The sequence below is a fragment of the Leiobunum rupestre genome, chromosome 6 (assembly GCF_980474605.1).
Source record: "Leiobunum rupestre chromosome 6, qqLeiRupe1.1.hap1, whole genome shotgun sequence".
Lineage (NCBI taxonomy): Eukaryota > Metazoa > Arthropoda > Arachnida > Opiliones > Sclerosomatidae > Leiobunum > Leiobunum rupestre.
Window position 1 is genome coordinate 60,140,308 of NC_143389.1, and position 11,889 is coordinate 60,152,196.

General features: G+C 41.1%; 3 protein-coding genes across 3 annotated transcripts; 1 reads left to right on the top strand and 2 right to left on the bottom strand.

Annotated features, from left to right (window-relative positions):
* On the top strand, positions 1-11,860 carry LOC149942891 (polyadenylate-binding protein 1-A-like). The gene is made up of 8 exons (XM_090180185.1): positions 1-88; positions 9,770-9,931; positions 9,998-10,351; positions 10,415-10,642; positions 10,717-11,077; positions 11,136-11,422; positions 11,476-11,605; positions 11,742-11,860. Exons 2-8 carry the CDS (start codon positions 9,800-9,802, stop codon positions 11,777-11,779), a joined length of 1,530 nt encoding a protein of 509 aa, XP_090036311.1. The 5' UTR covers positions 1-88; positions 9,770-9,799; the 3' UTR covers positions 11,780-11,860.
* On the bottom strand, positions 4,401-6,249 carry LOC149942892 (uncharacterized). The gene is made up of 4 exons (XM_090179529.1): positions 5,912-6,249; positions 5,541-5,607; positions 5,032-5,471; positions 4,401-4,950 (listed from the first exon to the last, which is right to left on the bottom strand). The coding sequence occupies exons 1-4, from the start codon at positions 6,247-6,249 to the stop codon at positions 4,401-4,403; spliced, it is 1,395 nt and encodes a 464-aa protein (XP_090035655.1).
* On the bottom strand, positions 6,325-8,957 carry LOC149942893 (uncharacterized). Its single transcript, XM_090179530.1, has 5 exons — positions 8,945-8,957; positions 8,867-8,874; positions 8,313-8,539; positions 6,756-7,785; positions 6,325-6,696 (listed from the first exon to the last, which is right to left on the bottom strand). The coding sequence occupies exons 1-5, from the start codon at positions 8,955-8,957 to the stop codon at positions 6,325-6,327; spliced, it is 1,650 nt and encodes a 549-aa protein (XP_090035656.1).
* Positions 11,861-11,889: the final 29 nt, after the last annotated feature.

Consider the following 11,889-nt stretch of genomic DNA (forward strand, 5'->3'; position numbering starts at 1 on the left):
TTATTCAGCGGAAGGTAATAAAACAGTCGCGCGTAGTAAGTTGGAAAAACTCGCTTGCCAACTTTACCGCCTAGGACTGAACAGAATAGTAAGTTATCGGCTTTGACCCTTTGTCGATGTTGAATTAATTAATTAATAAAAAAATAAATCCCGCGGTAATTCGACCGATAAGCCTTCAAGGTAAGAATACAACTTAAATAGCAACAAAAGTGGCGTGGTGGGAAAGAACCAAAAGGTGTCATGATTTAGTTGCCTTACAAAAAAGGTGTGGCGGGCAGCCTTGGAAATAACGGTGGTCAGGTGGTCAAAGACCAGTTAATTAATTGTTCAGACCAGTTTATTTATTCAAAATTTGGGGGGTTACTGGTCACCGTGTCCAGTTTATTAATTCGAAATAATTTCCAAAAAAACAGAAGGTGACCAGTTTAATAATTCCAAATAATAGGAGATGAACTATTAATTCAAGGTTTATATCAATTTGGATTTCCCTATTCACTGGATTTCTACTACCACCGGGGCCGCACGTCGAGGTTTTATGTAGAGTCCCTTCGTCTCGCTTTCCCCCGAGTACGGTAGGCTACCTGGCTACGCGGTAACGGATCGGGGACTCTGGAGTTACGGGGCCTAGAGAAAGAGAGGTAATAAGGTAAATTACGAGGGTCTTCTAGGCTCTGGTAGTAGTCTTAGGTGAGATAGTACTATATTGTACTATTCTGGTGGTACTCATAAAATAAAGTTAACTATTTTGAATACGTGTAAAGTTAATGTTACCAACATAATCTAACTTCTAAACATGTAGTATATGTTTTTTTAGGCATATAAATGACATTAGAACATTTTATATAAGACCAGTTTAATAATTCATAAGCTAGGGGGTCACTGGTCATAAGGACCAGTTTAATAATTCATATGCTAGGGGGTCACTGGTCATAAGGACCAGTTTAAAAAAAAACCTTATTTCCAAGGCTGGAGGCGGGACGTCAAGGCGGCGAACGAAGCCCGATGGAAAAGGGACGTCGCAAAAAAGACCGCTGTCGCAGCTTACACCACTACTCTGTGAAGCCAAAACCAGCCGGGGAATGTTTCTACGATAACAGCCGGGGAAGCTGCCTTCCGTTTCAGGCGCGCACGGGAGAACTAGGCCTTCGAGTCGGGTATCGAGTGCGAATTTTGTTTTCATCTAGTAATCGCGCACTTGATTAAGGCGAAATTTTCCATTATTCGAGTCAAGTAACTCAGAAAAAACCTCGAATATTATTTTTAACGAGTCGGGTTATCGAGTATACTTGATTAGGCGCTAGTTTTATGCGAGTAATTAGGAAATTAAATTTGAAATGAGAATAAACCAACTTTCAATGCTGAAAAATATTCCTTTAATTTAAATGAACCCCAGTTTTCATAACTTTAATAACATTTTATTGACTAGTGGGATATAAAAGACTACCTAGCCTAATTATAGTAATTAATAGTAAAATAACAATACAATATACATTTGTTTTAAAATTATGAATGTAACGTCTGTCCGTATATTGCTTAGGAAGTTAAGACTCCTGAGTTCTAACGCCAGCCGACATCCGAACTCGTAAATAAGCACTCAAAATCAAAACCAAAACTTAATATTTATTTAAACACAGGGATATACCGCTCCCGCTTAAAACTCCATTATGTAGCAGACAAGATTGTTATAAACTCTCTATCAGAGGAAGTCGGCGAATAAACGGAAGTCCCCATTGCGCATGCACGAAATTTGTGTCAAACGTAATCCAGGGAATGAAATAAGCACAGGACACTGGACATTGTCCGATAAATTTTGCATATGTCCGATAACTTTTCAATATCTTAGGGGGGTCATTGGACATTTGTCCGATAACTTTTTCAATAAACTGGGAATGTTTTTTTCTACCAAATAAAAATATTAACAATTATTTTACAAAAAATATGAGGAAGTACCGAGTTACTGAAGTTGATACTTGATAGTCTATTCTGTAACTGTGAGTATGTGCTAAAGAGAGAGGGCTGGACGCCTGGCGGGTAGTGGCGGCCCGGGGAAGCTGTGTTGGAGCCTCAAGTGCAGAAGCAGAAAGAAGCTTCAGTATTATGAATAATATAAAAACCAAAAAACGCGCTAGTATAACTAATGAACATTTAAGTCAATGTATGACTATTATTTTGCATGGTCCTTCCATAACAGATTTTCAGTCAGAAAAATCTATTACACAGTGGTACAAAGAAAAAGGAAGAAGACTTGCCTGTGAAAATCAGTTCCTATATTTATCAAAACTAACTTTGCATAGATCTCATTTTAAATAAATATTGAACTTGTTTTTCAAGTGTTTTCACTGTTTTTTAAGGTGGGGGGGGGGGGGGGGTCATAGGACAATAAAATTTTTGAAATGAGGGGAGGGTCACTGGACAAATGTCCGATAACTTTAATTTCTAATTTCTTGCCCTGACGTTATCATCTTCACATTTTAAGCCAAGGCTTAGTGATACCCCTTTCTTTTCACCTAAAACATTTGTTATGCAATCGCTTATTTGAGACAAGCGTTTCGGTCTTGTGGTCATTAGTTATTGGTCCCGATCTATTGTTGCAATTTCGGCGCCCCGCCCCCTATGACAGCGCCCAGCGCTGATGAAGAGGTTATTGATGGTGACCCCCCCCCGTGCAAACTCTGCTGCGACCCCACCGAGTCGGTTACCGCCTACTGATGGATTGCACAGCCCTAATGGACGAACGTGACGCTATTACCGCGACGGAGACAGAGCTTCCTGGGGAGCCAAACCCAGTAACAGATACCCTTCGATGGCTGGGACTAATGCCACCAAACACCACAATGAATACTGCTACGGCCACCAAACACAACAATGAAGACTGCTACGGCCACCAAACACCACAATGAAGACTGCTACGGCCACCAAACACAACAATTAAGACTGCTACGGCCACCATACACAACAATGAAGACTACTACGGCCACCATACACAACAATGAAGACTACTACGGCCACCATACTACTTCTTGATAAATGGTGGACTTTGTGGTCGATTAGAAAACCTAAAAAACGACCAACGTGGCTACACCACCACGTTCCCCCCACTGTGCCCCTTACGCGAAGCGATAGTGGGCCTCCCTATGTGATATCCAAGTACTGAAAGATCTAAAGGTCCCAACTAAACAGTTCGTTATTGATTCGTAGATGAAGAGAATACGACACTCGCAATAAAAACGCTCGAACACGTGATAAAAGTTAAAACGGGCTTTATTAAAATAAGCTAAGTTTAAATAAACTGCGTATAGCAAAGAAAATTGGTTAAGTAATTGTACTGGTCTACGTAATTTTACGCCATTAGCTACTCTAACTAAACAAGATCTGATATGTCCATCACGACCTTCAAATGTTTCGTCAATTACACCCATCTTCCAATGAAGTCGAGGCATTTTGTCGTCAGTAATAAGTACGACATCACCTTCTTTTAGCGGCTTTACGCTGGTTACGAGTTCGATGATGTGCAGAGCGTAGTTGAAGTAAATACTCGGACCGCCATCTCTTCCAGAAACTTTCAATGAGACGTTGTCGGTATTTTAGACGGCATGTGAGGCATTTTCTGGCACTAGAAGCTGCGGTATCTCTGGAGAATGTTCTTGACGGCAAACTGGTTTGTCGATATCCAATTAAAAGGTGTGATTGAGTTAAAATCTCCGTCTCGCTGTCATCCTCCGACACGAACGTGATCGGGTGCGAATTGAAGGAGGTTTCCGCTTCTACAAGGACAGTTTATAATTCTTCATGAGTTAGTTTAGCTCGACCTAAAACTTTCCGAAGCGCGTTTTTTACCAATGCTACCAAGCGTTCCCAAAATCCACCCCACCAGGCAGCACGGTCCACGATGAAGTTCTAAGAAATCTGTAGATTCGCGAAATACTGCTCCACTTTACTCGTTCCTACTTGATTCCATAATTCGCTTAGTTCACATTTTGCCCGTTTGAACGTTTTAGCGTTGTCCGAGTATATTCGTTTTACAATACCTCTACGCGCGACAAACCTACGGAACGCCATGATAAAGTTATCCGTAGACTGGTTAGACCCTAGTTCTAGATGTACCGAACGCGTTACGGCACACGTAAATAAATCCACATAACTCTTTTCACCGTTACGACAGTACAAAGGACCGGCAAAATCCAAACCACACGTTTCAAAGGAAAGAGCTTGCGTAGTTCGAAACTCTGGCAGCGGAGCCATCACCACGTCGCAATTTTTAGCGCGAAAGTATTTACAATTATTACAGTTATTCAAGACCGATTTAACTAACTTACGACCATTTATAATACAGAATTTTTTACGTAAGGCAATTTGGCCACTCCGGCGTGCATGACTTTGGCGTGGGCGTCTTCTACCAGTTATTCGGCAAATGGATGATCAGGCCGTAGTATTAACGGGTGTTTCTCGTGATAAGAGAAGTCCTTTCCCCTCAACCTTCCACCAACAGTCAGTAGGCCGTCAGAGTCTAATTGAGGGTGTAGAGTTAATATTTTAGATTCTTTACTTATTCTCATTTGGTTCTGAAGACAGTGCATTTCTTCTGGGAACTGTTCTAGTTGAGTTGTCTTGACCCAGTATACTTCCACCTGACGGATTTCTTTAGTGCTGAATTCTCCGTACTTTTTGACGCTGCCGCTACCACAATTATGTCGGAATCTGAAGAGAAGTGCGGTTGCTCGATAGAGAGCTTTTAAAATCCGGTATAGCTTGACTTCTAGAGGCGAAGTAATCTCTGGTGAAGCAACGACGGCGAGCGTATGGCAATTGGCTGTCAGCTCTTCTTCAACCTTGTGGAACGATTCTTCGATGGGTGCTTTAGTTAGATCTTCTACTGGATTCTCACGCAACCATTTTGGTCCACTCCACCAAAGATTATCTTCATCTTTCTTCCTCGAGTCGGTAAGTCGGCTGTATTATCTGCGCTTCTACAATAATTCCAATTCATCGAATTAGACAGTTTTTGAATTACACTCACTACTGGCAAAATACGGCTTCCATCTGGTTACAGATCCCCTGATCCAGCCCAAAACACTTTTTGAATCAGTCCACAGGAAAACTTCATTCGGTTTCGTAGTTAAAGTGAAAAGTAGGTGATGGATCAGTTGCGCTCCCAAAACAGCGCCCATGAGGCTAGGTAACGTTAAAGTTTTCTTTAAAGGCGCAACTCGAGATTTGGACGTAACTAGTGTGGATTGAATTACCCCCCTTTGGTTTTGATACTTAAAGGATATGCCAGTGGCGTACGCTTTCTGGCTTGCGTCAGTAAACCAGTGGAGTTCGATACTTCCAGATTCGAACACATCAACCGATTGATAGTAGAAACGAGGAATTTTGACGTATCTGATGTCCTTCAAGTCGAGACACCAGGAATCAAATGTTTCCTCATGATCTTTGGACAACAGGGTATCCCAGCCGCCTTCGTTTCGCTTCTACAGTTGCTGTAAAAGTATTTTCGCACGGATCAGAAATGGTGACAGAAAACCTAATGGATCAAATACTTCCGCAACCGACTTGAGCAGCCATCGTTTCGTATTACTGCGGCTTTGGACGAACTCTTGAAGATCCCTTAATTTGGAAAATTAAAGTATCGTTGCTACTATGCCAAGATAAACCAAGAACTTAAGACGCGGAAACATTTGTAGGGTCAGTAAGAGATATAGTGTCAGTATTGTTTTTATTTAACATACGTTCCAGATCGGTTGAATTACTTTGCCATTTTCTTAACTGGAATCCGCCTTCAGACATGACTTTATCAACTTCGGTGATTATCTTGCGGGCTTCAATTACCGAGTCGGCGCCGGAAAGAAGATCGTCGACGTAGAGTGATTTATTTAGTATTTAAGAAATTTCTGGTTTTTCCTCGGTATACTTCTTTGCGTGTAGTCTGATTGTGGCTGCTAATAGAAATGGACTTGATGAGACGCTGAACGGGACACATGCTATCCTGTAAGTCCGGAGACTGGATGCTGCTCTAGGGTTATTGACATCAACCCAAAGAAAGCGTAGGGCATCACGGTCCTCCTCCTTGATGCGTATTTGAAGGAAGGCTTTGGCGACATCTCCGATGAAAGCTATTTTCTTCTCTCGGAATCTTATTATTATGTCGTAGAGTTCTGGATTAAGATTCGGTCCGATCTCCAAGCACTCATTTAAGGACTCGACTTCTGGCGCGTGTGATGAAGCGCCGTATACTATTCGAATTCTCATTGTCTGGCTGGCTGGCTTCTCTGATAACTGCTCGATGCGGTAAGTAGTAAAGAGTTTCAAGTAATATTACCTCCTCTACGATCCCAGCTGCTCCTTGATTATGGAATTGTACTCGTAGAATATGACTGGATCTTTACGAAGTTTATACAGAAGATTAGTCGTTCGCTTAGCTGCTATGGCGTAATTATCTCCCAATTGACGCTTCTCGGCTTTCCAAGACAAGGAGACAGTATAACGACAATTTTCAAAGACTGTCGTCGCTTCAAAGTTTTCGATTACTTTGTCTCTAGAGTTGTTTTCTACTTCCGCGTCGAATACGCTAAAGGACTCGGCTTCCCAGAATTGGCAGAGTTGATTAGATAGGTCGTTGTCCTGCGAGGTTACATCTACCCTCATGATGGCTACTGTATTTACTCCAATTGTTTGCGATGCAACTGTGACCGGTCCCTGTAGAGTCCAGCCGAATATTGTTTCAACAGCTGTCAGAGCTGTTCCAAAGCGTTCACTTTTTCCACTCGCAACTGCCATAAGTAATCGGCTCCAATAAGAAAGTCTATGGCTTGAGGGTTTTCATTATTGGATTCGAGAGTCATTTGTAGTCCACTCTTCTGTATTTCAAGAGCCAACTGCGAACTAGGAACAGAAAAGACCAATCCACAGATATCTGGAGCTTCGTACGCTTCTGCTACAACTGTTCTACTGGGATAGTGTCGGTTTCTCAGTTCCAGGCGTACTTTCCGTCTTTTCGTCTGTACTGGTTTTGAACTTCCGAAACTGTTTATCTCCAAAACTTCCTCGCATATGACCTCGAGGCCAAGCTGTCTAGATACCTTCTCCTTTATAAAGGTGACGTGACTACCATTATCAAGAAAGCAACGGACTCGTTGCGTTTTACTTCCAATAGGACTCTTAGCTGTCGCTAAGGCAGTTTGCAATAGGACTATTCCCTTGACATTACTTCGAACTGCAGCGGCGCACTGGTTGACACGGCCGGTATTGAGTCTTTCAGAGTTTTCCTCAGACTTGTCTGCGCTGTCATGAAAGTCGTTTCTATTGTTAGTTTGGTGATGTCGATTACATTTCCGGCAGTTCTTGCTTTTCACTCTGCAATCTCGTGCTTGGTGTCGTTCCTTCAAACAAAGAAAGCAACGTTTTTTACGCATTAAAAGGCTCTTTTTATCAGTAACAGTCAGCCTATCGCAGCTTGTAGTTGAATGAACGTTATTACCGCTTCTATACTTATCGGGTGCAGAAAAACGTAGCGGAAGCGAGTTTTCGAATGGTGCGTTTCTTCGGTCGGGTTCTGGACGGTCTGATTTACCCGGTACGTAGGCTCGATCTCGACTCGCAAACTGATCTTTATGGGTGTACTTTCGACTGAAGGCTAAAGTTACGTCTTCGGGCAAACGCTTGGTAATAATAGGAAAAAGTAGGCTTCCGTAAGATTGGTCAACAATACCCAAACTTTCTAAACTTCGCACCTGAATTTGGCCTGTGTCACATAGCTTTCGTAAGCCGGAAATATCACTCGGTCTTCTAATAGTAGGTAAATTGGATAAGACGTTAATATGCTTGCTTACGATAATGTCTCTTCTGCCGAATCGTTCTTGTAGGACTGTTATTGCATTTTAATAATTGGCCTCAGATATTGCTAGACCCTCTACGGCAATTAAGGCATCTCCCACCAAATATGAGAGTAATTAAGTATACTTCCAAAACTTTAAAAGCCCAAAAAAAAAGCGAACAAAACCACCAACGGATTGAAAATCGTAAAATAGTTTTTACAATTCAAAAGCTCTCAGATTTCGAATCTTGGGTACGAGTTCTGTAAATTCAGCACAGCAAGACGGTGTTACGGATTTGTAAATCAAATAAAAATAAAATCTTTTTGGGAGAGCAAACATCAATACGAGTTAGGAAAAGCTAAACACTATTATTAATGGTAAATTGAACATAATTTCTGAACTGCGCTGTAATTGTATCCCATACTCATACACAAATGTTTGGACTGCATTTGTCTTAGCAGCCGGGGCCCTTTGTGGCCCTGCACTTTGAGGCCTTACACTTTGCGTATTTGCACTTTGCTAGTCTGCAGGTCGTTGGGCTGCATTTGGTTTGACAGCCGGGGCTCTTTGCAGCCCTGCACTTTGCGGCCCTGCACTTTGCGGCCCTGCACTTTGCGGTCTTGCACTTTGCGGTCTTGCACTTTGCGGTCTTGCACTTTGCGGCCCTGCACTTTGCGGTCTTGCACTTTGCGGTCTTGCACTTTGTGGTCTTGCACTTTGCGTCCCTATACTTATCAACGGTGGACTGATCTCAACTAAACAGTCGGGGATCTTGGCGGCCCTACACTTTGCGTCTTTGTACCTTGCCTGCCTACCTAAACGGATGCATTTAATAATGATTTATTTCATTTCCATTTTTCATAATATTCACAGATCAACTACTACACACTACACAACACACAAATGATACTAAACAAATGACAATATGTATATATATATTTTTAACGCGCTCTCTTTTCATATTTTTAACAGACGGCAGCTTATAAAAGAAATCCAATAAGAACTTCCCCAACAAACGACATGCAGATATAATGGCGACGGCTTACAATTACCTTGAATTCTAGTTCATTTTAAGAGTATTTAGTGAGTGTACGCTAATCGCGACGAAAACCATTTGTTAAATAAATTACCCTTGGATGACATTAAAACCAGATATTTGACGGATAGACTAGTCGTGTTGAGTAAGATGATTAACCTACAATTGTTAGTAGAAAATATATATTGGTCGTAAATAAATTTTCCAAATAAAGATACGGTTTATTTAAAACGTATGAAGACTTCTAACATTTACAATATGGCTGGGTTAAGGAAGGACATTTTTCTTTATAATCTCTAGTGGTCTTGACTTCTGGTGGTCCCTCAAATATGGTATAGATAATCAGTGCAACCATGAATCGATTTAAATTGCTCCTTATCAATGGACAAGTGATTTGTAAAACTTTGTAATAAATTTTCTGTGAGATAAAATTACTCTTAAGTTGTTAGTGCTTAGTGCGCTAATTACGTTAAAAGACAGGGTAATTGAGATATAGTTCTTAATATACAGGGCAAGATAAAATGAATTTTCGACCAAATTCCTTGTAGGTTGTTGAAGGGTAGTTATTAAGTTAATGTACAAGGTGATTGTATATTTCCTTAACTTTAACTTTAATATGCAAGATGTATTTCATACATCAAGGGGATTGCGCGTACTCAAAAGCCCGTGATCTCTTGAGTACTAAATTCAAATATCAGAAAAGTGCGTACGCGCGTTGGGGGTCCCGTGAATCGGCTTAAAATATCACTTAAAATTTCTTAAACGTAGTGCGGAATTGCGAAGGGCTAACTGAATTAAATGTATACATAAAATTCGAAAATCGTCAAAAGCACTAAAATGGGCCAATGATCAACTTCTGGGGTTCCGATTTCAAAAATTTGATACTGGCTGTAGATTAATTTACCATTTACCACAAAAGGTGATGATGTTGATGATGAAAAATTGAAAGATGACTGACCCTTCATTGCGTAAATCTGGTGTTGGAACTGTGTTCATTAAAAATCTGGATAAGAGCATTGACAGCAAAGCAATCTACGACACATTCTCCGCCTTTGGGAACATCGTCTCTTGCAAAGTAGATGTGAGTCGGAAACAAAATAGTCTATGTAGCGATTTGCTTTCTTAAATTATCATTGATTTCTCTAAGGTGGGAAATGATGAAGAAGGTACATTAATGGGCTATGGTTTCGTCGACTTCGAAACCAAGGAGGCTGCCACAAATGCTATTGTTAAAGTCAATGGAATGTTGTTGAATGGCAAGAAAGTTTTCGTAGAAAAATTTGTTCCCAGGAACGAATCGAAGAAGCAAATGGGGAAAAAAGCTCGCAGCTTTATTGACGTTGATATTAAAAACTTTGGCGACGATGTTGATGATGAAAAATTAAGAGAGATGTTTGAAAAATATGGAAAAATCGTAAGCACTAAAGCCATGATAGATGAAACTGCAAAATTGAAGAGATTTGGACTTGTTAGCTTCGAAGAGCCTGAAGCTGCTTTTAAAGTAAGGAATTTAACACCTTGGCATTTGCGTGATATTTTTTTTTAACCTTTTTCTAAAATTTAGGCAGTGGAAGATATGAATGGGAAAAATTTTAATGGAAATATCCTGTATGTTGGACTAGCCAAAAATAAGCATCAAGTCGAACTGGAACGAAGATTTGAGCAGTTACAATTACAAAGTTTGAGCCGTTATAAAGGAGTCAATTTATACATCAAAAACTTAGATGTTGCCATTGATGATAAACGCCTCCACAAAGAATTTACACAGTTTGGAACCATAACCAGTGCAAAGGTAGTACGTTTATGATGAAATGTTTTGAGTACTTTATTCGAAATATTATTTATATTTACAGTTTCCTTTTGTAGGTTATGACTGACAGCTCGGGCCGTTCACAGGGATTTGGTTTTGTGTGCTTCAGCTCTCCCGAAGAAGCTACTAAAGCAGTAAATGAAATGAATGGCCGCATCGTGGTTTCCAAGAAACTTTACGTCGCTCTGGCTCAACGCAAGGAAGATCGCAAGGCTCATTTGGTATCTCAATACATGCAGAGGATGACTGGAATGAGGATGCAACAAATGGGTCAAATGTTCCCCCCAAACAACGCCTCTTATTTATTTCCAACTATGACTCCGACTCAAAGAGGCTATTTCCCGGGCCAAATTCCTCAAATGAGAGCCGCTCCTCGCTGGCCTGTAGAGCAGCCTCCCTTACGACCTGGTCAACAGGGTACTGCGGGAGGTTAATATTAGTCCTAAAAACTATATTTACTTATCTGGTTTTGAAGGATTTCCACAAATGCCGTCCAGCTCTTTCGCTCAACCTGAGCCTCACCAACGAGTTGCCCCAACTCAGGACCAGGGTGTCAGGAAAGCATTGACTGCTCGCCCAATTACCGGAGATCAACCCACATCTGGACCAGGTGCCGGAAGAATGCAAGCCATGAACCCCTGTGGGGTGTCAAACCATCGACCCAGTTCCATGCAAGGAGTAGGTCAACAGCGTACCACCGCTTACAAATACACTTCCAACATCAGAAACCCTCCTCAAGTTCAAGTTCCACCAGTCCCACAGGTAGAAATAGTTTTTACGATCGAACAACTTGCTGAAATTTATTTTTATCGTAGGCTGTACACATTCAAGGTCAAAAACCTTTGACTGCTTCCATGTTAGCGGAGGCTGACCCCCAAGAACAGACGCAAATGTTGAGTGAACGTCTCTCCCTCTTGACCCATCGTTGGTACCCTGAATTAGCTGGTAAAATAACTCAAATGTTTTTGGAAATTGATCATTCCGAGCTGGTTCACATGTTGGAGCCAATGATCAACTTCTGGGGTTCCGATTTCAAAAATTTGATACTGGCTGTAGATTAATTTACCATTTACCACAAAAGGTGATGATGTTGATGATGAAAAATTGAAAGATGACTGACCCTTCATTGCGTAAATCTGGTGTTGGAACTGTGTTCATTAAAAATCTGGATAAGAGCATTGACAGCAAAGCAATCTACGACACATTCTCCGCCTTTGGGAACATCGTCT